General features: G+C 63.2%; 2 protein-coding genes across 2 annotated transcripts in view; one reads left to right on the top strand and one right to left on the bottom strand.

The window, feature by feature from the left end:
- APBA3 (amyloid beta (A4) precursor protein-binding, family A, member 3) overlaps positions 1–5,794 on the bottom strand; it is a 6,468-nt gene extending 674 nt beyond the window's left edge. Inside the window, exons 1-8 of the mRNA XM_009880623.1 lie at positions 4,397–5,794; positions 3,930–3,969; positions 3,323–3,468; positions 3,068–3,154; positions 2,323–2,481; positions 1,802–1,981; positions 1,383–1,595; positions 652–771 (exon numbers count right to left, since the gene is read on the bottom strand). Coding sequence (XP_009878925.1) covers positions 652–771; positions 1,383–1,595; positions 1,802–1,981; positions 2,323–2,481; positions 3,068–3,154; positions 3,323–3,468; positions 3,930–3,969; positions 4,397–5,794 — 2,343 coding nt within the window. The remainder of the gene's footprint in view (positions 1–651; positions 772–1,382; positions 1,596–1,801; positions 1,982–2,322; positions 2,482–3,067; positions 3,155–3,322; positions 3,469–3,929; positions 3,970–4,396) is intronic.
- Positions 5,793–6,737, top strand: MRPL54 (mitochondrial ribosomal protein L54). The gene is made up of 3 exons (XM_009880600.1): positions 5,793–5,868; positions 6,140–6,296; positions 6,605–6,737. Exons 1-3 carry the CDS (start codon positions 5,793–5,795, stop codon positions 6,735–6,737), a joined length of 366 nt encoding a protein of 121 aa, XP_009878902.1.
- The last annotated feature ends 1,717 nt before the right edge of the window (positions 6,738–8,454 follow it).

Genomic DNA, 8,454 nt, shown 5'->3' with positions numbered 1-8,454 from the left:
TCCTGCCACCGGACCGATGTGCTGAGCTGCAGGGCAAGGGCAGCCCCCAGGCTGTTGTTCCCCCAGGTGATGGAGAGCTCAGCTCCCCCCATCCACCCATTGAACCCTCCTGCTCCCATCAAGCCTGGGCTACAAAACCAGAGCTTCTCGCTGGGGTGGCAGCTCCTGTGTGCCTGTGGGGTAACTGTATCTCCAATACTATTGGGAGCATTGGTCGGTGCACGATACAGCCATGCCACCCCTTCCACTGCCCACCCATCCCAGCAACTCCTGCAGGTCCTGGAAATGCTCCTCTCTGCATTTCCAACGCAGCCACTGCGCAGCCCAGAGCAGGGAGTGGCTGGGGCACTGGGGACAGCAACACACGTCACTAAGGTCACGTCAAGAACGCCAGGAAGAAACCACCACCCCAAAAGCAAACAGCTAAGGAGCACTAGGGAGATGGACCCAACCACCATTGCTGCAGGTGAGCTACGAAGAGCCTTTTGCTGTGGCACAGCAGAGCCCTGTGAAGCCTCAGCCCTGGCGCGCTGGAGCTGTGTGCTCGTCCATGCAGACACAGCCAGAACCGTGTGTCCCTCTGCCAGATAGGCAGCTGAAGCCCTCAACTGACCCCAGCCTGGCTTTGCTCCCATCCCCGCGGGCACTCACCACGCCATTCTCAACACAGAAGCCCAGCTGGTACTTTGAGTCAGGGCGCCGGATGACAGCCGTAGTGACAGGGGGACAGTGCACGATATTCAGCGTCACCTCGGTCTGGTGCTTCAGCTCCTGGAAGGTGGAATGGGGTTTTGTCAGACTTTGGAAAGCTATTCGGCATGGTTGAGAGGAGCCACACAGTCACGTTGCTCACAGGAGGGCTGAGGATTAGCAACCTGTTTTCAATGGGGAAACTGAGGCACACACAAGGATACTGCCATGGTCAAATTCATGGAGAACTTATAAATCCTGTTCAAAACAACCCACTCTGTCCCTGAGGCCACGCTGTCCTTGCTTTCAGCTCCTTCCTGCCCGGGAGGTAGAAGATACAACAGGTTCCCTCCAGGACAGGTGCCTGCCTCCTCACCCACCCTCCTCCTCGGGCAGGGCCCTGCCTGTACCCTGCCACAGCAAGTTTAGTCCCCAGCTTTGTCCCTGCCTTATTACATCCCCTTCTCCCAAGCACTCAGAGCAGGGACTGCCGCAGCCCACAGGACAGGTATTGCCCACCCCCTTCCCCTGCCCCCTTAACCACCTATCTGTCCCCAAGCCGGGAGCACTGGGGGGACCCCTGGCATTGTAGACACTCCCAGATGCATTGAGGCCAGTCCCCGTCTCTGCCAGCACCTGCCCTCCTGCCAGGGTGGAGGCAGGAGGCCACCCCGGGCACAGCCCCGGCTCACCCGGATGATGCTCTGGCAGGTGGTGAGGGGCAGCCCCACCAGGCTCGTCCCATTGACAGACATGAGGCGGTCCCCGATGCTCAGCTCGCCCGACCGCTCTGCAGGGCCCCCGTGCATCAGGTTGGCGATGACCACTGTGGGCAGGATGGAGCCCCAGCCTGACTCCACGATGGCAATGCCCAAGATCTCCCCCTTCTGCTTCCGGATGCAGACCTGTGGGAGGGCAGATGGGTTACCGTCACCAGAGTCACAGGGCATGTGTCCCAGCCGCAGCACGGGTGTTCTAGGCTGACAGCCAGCTGGGATGGGGCCCAGTTTTGTAGGGAACAGCTCAGCTGCTCAGGGAGCCATGGAGGGGACAACACAGAGGTGCCAGCAGGTACGCCACACTGTCCCCACTCCTCCAAAGCAGCGCTTACATCCTTGCAGTTCTCCTGCCGGGAGAAGTGGGTCAGCTCTGCATTGTATTGCTCCTGGTCCTCGAGGGCACGGCTGTACTGGCGGGGAGTCAGCTCACTTGGGTCAATGCTGTTGGCCTCCAGGAAGCGTTGGTAGGCCACGCCAAATGCCTGCCCGATGGCCTGAGCGATGATCTGGGCCTGGGGAAAGAGGGGTTGTTCGTGCCCACGGCTCAGGACCAATGGTCTCATGGCCAAACTGGAGTCAACAGCCGCCAGGGTCCTGCAATACCCAGCACAGGCACTGACTGGGGAGCTCCAGGGCATCCTGGCCCCTTTCCTGCCTGAGTGGGTCCCTTTATGGTGTCAATCTTCCCCCCTTTTCAGCTGGGCAGAGGTGCTAAGGCTGGGCTCCTTCCTCCTCTCTGTGCTAGTCAGGAGCCCCCAGCACAGAGACTCAGAGCACCGTGTCATTACAGCAGGACAGGGCCCAGGACCCCAATGCCACCCTGCCCTCCCAAGGGACTTGCATGTCGCCTCACGTCAGCTGAGTGGAAGACATGGCAGATCATCTTGTAAAGCCGCTTCTCCTCTGCCACCTCCGACCGCCGAGGCAGTTTCCGGCGTGCCATGAGCACCACAAGGGAGCCGATGTCGGCGATGTAGGAGATGGTCTGGAGGGAGTGATCCATCATGGCTTCCTGGCAAGGGGGACACAGGCAGAGACGTTCAGCCCTCCCTGGCCTGATGGACCCCATAGGCAGCCTGTGAGCCAGCCAGGCACCACCGCAGGAAGGAAAGGTTTCGGTTTAAACGCCACCGTGCCAGGACACAGCTCAAATGCCTGGCATATGTTGGGGAGAAAACATGTCTACGCTAAAAGGTACAAACAGCTCCTTCGACCCAGGACTCAGCTGTGTCCCTGGGTGCTGCTGGGGGACAAGACAGCTCTTCCCTCTTACTATAAAGCAGCAACTAATCCTGACGCAAAGAGTTACAGAAATTTCAAGCCTAGGTTCCCTGGAGATTGGTCTGGGAACCCAGCAGCTCCCACAAGGTGCAGTTTGCATGAGAAGCCTCATGCAGCCACGCAGAGAGCCAAGGGCCACGACACGCCTGTGTGGGATGGTTGTGGAGTGACATGTCTCCTCCCAGACATGTGTCCTTGCCCATAGGCCATCCTTGGCCATGACTTCACTGGTGTGGGTGCAAAGCAGAGATCCCAAGGCCAAACAGCAAGGTTTCAGCAGCCCCAAAGCCATGCAGATGCTCCCGTTCCCTGCTCACCTGCGTGTCAGCTGTGAGTACCTTGATCCTCTGTGTGGAGACAAACAGATCCACCTCCGTCATGGGCTGGGACTCTCCCTCCGGTGCCTGTAGAACAAAACGCCCAGGAGAGGTCACTGCTGCTGCCAGGAGTCCTCTGGGTCCCTGCCCCATTGCTGAAGGTCACCCTGGGCAGGTCCTGAGCACTGTCCCATACCCACAAGGGGCCAGGCTGTGACAGACTGGTGGTGGTCATGCCCCCCTACCCTCCTGCACCTTGATCCTGTCCACCGCCTCTTGGGCCTGCGCCATGCGGACACTGGTTGGGGGGTTCCTCTCCGAGACCAGCTGCGTGGAGCCCAGGTACTTTGCCACAAAAATCACACCGTCCAGCAGATCCTCTGGGTCACACGGTCCTGGAACTGAGGTATTGGGAGGGACTAAGCAGGGGCTGGTCACCCCCCACCTCTAAAAACTGGGGGTACCAATGCCTACTCCCCATTAGCTGCATTCCTACATGTGGCAAAGCAACTCAGGGCTTGGGAGACAGGGTCCTGGCATCACCAGGGGACCAACTCTGATCTGAGGCTGCTTCCTCCTTCCCTTGGGCACCCCCTGGCATCCCTCTTTCTCCCTTGCCAAGGCTGAGCATTCCCCCTCCCTGATCCCCGAAGCACCCCCATTTGCTCAGCAAAGGGTGAGCTGGGATTGAACAAGCCACCCAGAGTCTGCAGCCACATTACCAGCCTGCGTGGGTGCAGAGCTGGATCCTCCCTCCCTGGTTGGGACCCCTGGCCACCCCGCTGCATTTGGGATTAGAGCAGGAGGCGATGGGTCAGGTCTCCTGGGTGCTCCTTACTGCTCGAGCACAGAAGCAACTCACCCTCTTTGAAGGCAGGGCAGGAAGACGGGGGTTCCCTGTTCTGCAAAGCAACGAGAGAGCAGGTGAGGCTCTGGCTGGGATCCCAGGGATCCAGCCTGCCCACCCCATGGTCAGGCTGCCCCTGGGGCACCAGGACAGTGAAGGCAGAGCATCCTAAGGCTGGGTGCGGGGTGGGGGGTGCAGGGTCCTAGGGCTGGAGGCTGTTTGGACTCAACAGCCTCTTCCCTGGAGTGTGCACGGATCAGACAACCATGCAAGTATACCCCTGCATTCAGGGCAGTAGGAGCCAAAGCCAGTACCGAGGGTCTTGTCTGGACATCCCAGCAGCATGAGGCCCTCTGTAAGACCCGAGGAAAAGACATCCCTGGCCCCTGTCTGCACCCACCCAAAACCCCACGAGGGAGCAGAGCCAACGGGCACACCCTGGCTTCTGCCACGCCACCGCAGCCCGTGCGCAATGCACTCACAGTCACGCTGCCTTGGGGTGGCTGCTCTGCCTCCAAGGCAGGAGTGGGAGGAAGGGTCACCCAGGCCGGCTCCGGGGAACTGCCCCGATTGCCCTCGCAGGCAGGGTCGACCTCGCTGAGCCCCTCTTGATAATACCAGCCACCAGAAGATCCTTCCTCTGAGCTCTCTGGCCTCCCCAGTCCTTCAGGTGTCTCCACAGCAGCCAGTTCCTCCTGAGCCTGCAGCATCTCCAGGTTGGTCCCAGCCAGGACATCGGAGCGGGCCAAGGGTGTCTCAGCGCTGGCCTCGGGCAGCCCTCCCTCATAGCACAGGAGGCTCAGCAAGTCCTCCCGGTCGGCCTCAGCAAAGAGCAGGCCATGGCAGGGCCGTGAGCAGGCTGAGTGCTGGGCACAGCAGGGCCGTGTCTCCAGGCCTCGGCCTGTGGCCACATGCAGCGGGCAGGGCCGGCACTTGCCCTGGCACTGCCCGTAGCTCTGCCGAGCCTGCTGTGGGGCTGTGCCCGCTGGAGAGGCTGTGCCAGTGCTTGCAGAGGCCAGCATGCCCTGTTCTGAGGCGGGTGAGTGGTCACAGAGGTTGGGGTCGAGGGTTTTGAGCTGGGCCAGCAGACCCTGGATCTCTGAGGGTTCATCCTCTGTGTCCTCGGCCCACTCGGCCCTGCCCAGGTGGGCGCTGGCCTCGGGGGCCTCATCCAGCTCCATGCCCGTCAGGTCTCCACTGGTGAGGGCTCGGGGGTGTCCTGAGCCCTGAGGGCTGCTCCCAGTGATGGATTTCCAGCCAGTGGAGCCTCGCGACCCCGCAGCCCCTGCCTCCTCATCCGTTTCTCTGCCCAAGTCCCGGCAAAGCTCGGCTTGTCCGCCCGCACCTCCTCCAAGGTCCGAGGCTGAAGCAGGCCCCGAGGTGGGCCCCAGAGCCCCCCGCTGGCTCTCGGAGACGGGCAGATCCTGCCCGGAGCCGCAGCCAGAGCGCAGGGTGACAAGGCGAGGCTCACCCGGCTGCCCGGCACCCACCCGGCGCGCAGGGGCGCCGGGCCGCACTGCGGGTCCTTCCTCCGTGTCCATGGCCGGCGGCTCCGGGGCCTCGTCACCGCCGAGATCAGGGGTGGCGGGCGCAGCCGCCTGGAAATCCATGCTGCTCTCCATAGCCTGACTCCAGCCGCAGCGCGGGGAGAGCCCCGGGCGGCAAGAGGGTCCCGGGGGAGGGGGGGGGGGGGCAGGGCCAACCCTGCTGGCACCGGCTCTCCCCACCGGGGCCACTCCGGTATGTGCGGACTCACACGCCGCTGCCGCCGTCCCGGGAGGAGGCGGCCCGCCGCTGCAAAGCTTCCGGTTCCGGGCGGGTACCGCGCACGCGCGGTTCGGCCCCGCCCCTTCCCGGCATGCCCCGCGGCGCCCCAGCATGGCGGCCTGGGTGCTGCTGCGGGCGGCACGGGCGGCGCTGCCGGGCACGGCCCGCGGCTACGCCAAGAAGCCGGGTGAGCCTCGTCCTGCCGGTGCCCCCGGCCCCGGGGCTGTTCCGCGCCTCTCTACCCCCGCCATCGGCCCTGTGTACCCCCGCGTCCCGGTCCCGTGTCCCCCGGGCCCTCCCCGGTGGCAGCCTGGTCCCTCCTCGCGGCACCTCGCCCTGTGTCCCCTGTCTCCGGTGCTGCTGCACCCCCCGTGCCCCTGCTTCCGTCTGTTACACTGCATGCGTCTCTGTTCCCCCCTCACATCCCCGGTGTCTTGACCGTGCCCTTGTCCCCGCAGCTATGAAGTCCAAGGGCAAGACCGTGCCGAAGGAGGGGCTGCAGGCGCCGGAGGTGTGCACGGACCCCGCCATGCTCACCACCTACGCCATGGGGGTCAATTACTTCAAGGACGGGCCGGAGGTAGCCCTGAAGCCCGACTCCGAATACCCTGACTGGTAGGTGGTGCCCAGCTCCCTTTGCTGTGTGCTGAAGGGGGATCCCTCCGGGGCATGCCTGGCCCTGCAGAGGTGCCATCCTGGAGGCACAGGCGAGTATAGGAGAGACAGAGGGCTGTTCTGAGGGTAGAAAAACTGCCTCTCTGCAGCCCAGAGACTTTCCCCAAGGGCTGGGGGAGGAGAGCAGGCAGCACTGTGGATGTGGTGGGTGAGGGATCTGCACATCCTAGTCATGTCTGTTGCTCCATCCTGTGCTTGTCCCTTTGCCCTCCCTGCTGCTGCCTCACATCCTCTGTGCTTGCCCCCAGGCTCTTCAAGATCCACCTCGGTCCTCCCAAGAAGCTGGAGGAGCTGGACCCCGACTCAATTGAGTATTGGAGGCGCTTGCGGAAGTACAACACATGGCACCGCAACAGGTTGAAGAAGGGCAAGAAGCTGTAGGCGCTGCAGAACTCGGGATGTGGGGGCCGCCCTGAGTGCCAGCACACATGGCGCTGGGACCAGCTCCTGCTTTCTGTGTCTTCTTCTTGCTGTAAGCTAGTAATAAATCTTCGGTGAGGCTGATACCTGTTAAGGAGGCTGTGGCAAACCCAGGTTCTTGGTGAGCTCGGTGTGTCCCACCTCATGCCTGGGGCTGCTGAGGGGCTGAGGCAACACAGGCCACAAATTCTGGGTGTATTTGCTAAAACAGAAGCTCAGTTTTTTGCTCGTAGAGGGAACCTGCGCCACCAAGTGGGTCCTACTTCCTCTTGTGTCACAGTCAGCGCTGCAACGGCCGGGGCTTAAGGGCCCTGCAGAGGGGGTGTACTGGGTTTGGGGTGGGGAATGACTCCACTGGTGTCGCTGTGTCCCTTCGGGGCGGGCTTTGAGGGCTGAGCAGCCTGTGCTCCCGGGGGGTGCCGGAGGACGGTTCTGCAGGGCTGTGGGCGAGGTGAGGGGTGAGACGGTGGCCCCTTGCAGCACCACCCCCGCGCCACACTCTCGCTTCCTCCTCCGGCAGTGGGGGAGCGGCAGCTGCTGGCATGCCAGGGTCCCGACTTGGCTGGGCTGTGTGGTGAAGGCAGGGTCTTCCACACAGCAGCAGGGGCCTCGCTGCCCTGTCCCTGCCTGTTCTTGGCCAGCTCTGCCCTGGCAGAGCCCAGCAGCTTCCCCCAGGCCTCGGTCCTGCCCGTGTGTTGGGCTCCCCTTGCTGAGGGGTGCCCCTGTTCCCTTGGTTCTTCTCTGTCTGGGACTTGCTGCCCTGCAGCTCCTGCCGGGCCTCGAGTTGGGGTACAGGGACAAAGCAGCCACCTGTGAGGTCCTCCCGCAGCAAGGAAGGGGCCATGGAGCCGCTGCCCGGCCCAGCAGCATCCACAGTGCCCCCTGCCCTGCGGCTGAGGCCGGGGGCTGTGCCCGGTTCCCCCAGGGGCTACGGGGCAGCCAGGCTGGCAGCTGCAGCACCAGCGCACCGCGTCACAGGAAGCGACAGAGGAAAGCAGAAGTGCTGTGCTGCAGCACGGGGGGGCTCGGGGAGATTTTGGGTTGAACCCTCATTTCCTCTGCGTGAGGCTTGGTGTGCACCTTCGGAGCTGACGGGGCTTAGGCCGGGGCGTATCCAGTGGTGAGTGCCCTGTCCCTGCCATGCCCATCCTGCACCTTGCCCTCCCCTCGCCACCCCTCAGCACATCCAACCCCCCAAATCCAGCAGCAGGTGAGCAGAGGGGTCAGCTGAGTCCCTGCCCTGTGTCTCAGGGACACCCCTGCTTGGGTTTGTGTCACTCAGCCACCACAAATGGCTTGGTCCTGAGGACAAGTGCCCACCTGGGGTGGGTCAGTGGGGAGGGACCCAGGGGGAGGAGGAGGAGGGACCCTGTCCCTGGGTGCTGCCCCTGTGCAGGGTGATTCATGCCATGCTCCCCTCACTGCCAAAGCCTTTGCCAGGGTCAAGGGGAGCTGAGGCAGGTCCCAGCCCCAGGACCCCTATGTACCGCCCCCTAAACCCTCCACGGGCTCCAAATGGTGGCCCAGCAGGGCTTGTGCTGGATCCAGAGCCACCACCCAGGGGGCCCTGGTGATGGCGAGGGGGCTGCTGCCGACCCACTGGGGTATCTGCCAGAAAGAGAGGGGTCCCTGGGCTCAGCCCTTCGTGATGGGCTCTGTTGTCTGTGCTCCCCAAAGA

The sequence above is a fragment of the Charadrius vociferus genome, unplaced genomic scaffold (assembly GCF_000708025.1).
Source record: "Charadrius vociferus isolate BGI_N301 unplaced genomic scaffold, ASM70802v2 scaffold702, whole genome shotgun sequence".
Lineage (NCBI taxonomy): Eukaryota > Metazoa > Chordata > Aves > Charadriiformes > Charadriidae > Charadrius > Charadrius vociferus.
The sequence above is the reverse complement of the archived record's forward strand: the minus strand, read 5'-3'. Positions and strand labels throughout refer to the sequence as shown.

What these genes read in the sequence shown, in the direction of transcription:
- MRPL54 (XM_009880600.1), top strand. Translation starts at nt 5,793, where the DNA reads ATGGCGGCCTGGGTGCTGCTGCGGGCGGCACGGGCGGCGCTGCCGGGC. An exon ending in CGGCTACGCCAAGAAGCCGG is followed by an intron (nt 5,869 to 6,139) that starts GTGAGCCTCGTC and finishes TTGTCCCCGCAG; the next exon opens with CTATGAAGTCCAAGGGCAAG. An exon ending in GACTCCGAATACCCTGACTG is followed by an intron (nt 6,297 to 6,604) that starts GTAGGTGGTGCC and finishes GCTTGCCCCCAG; the next exon opens with GCTCTTCAAGATCCACCTCG.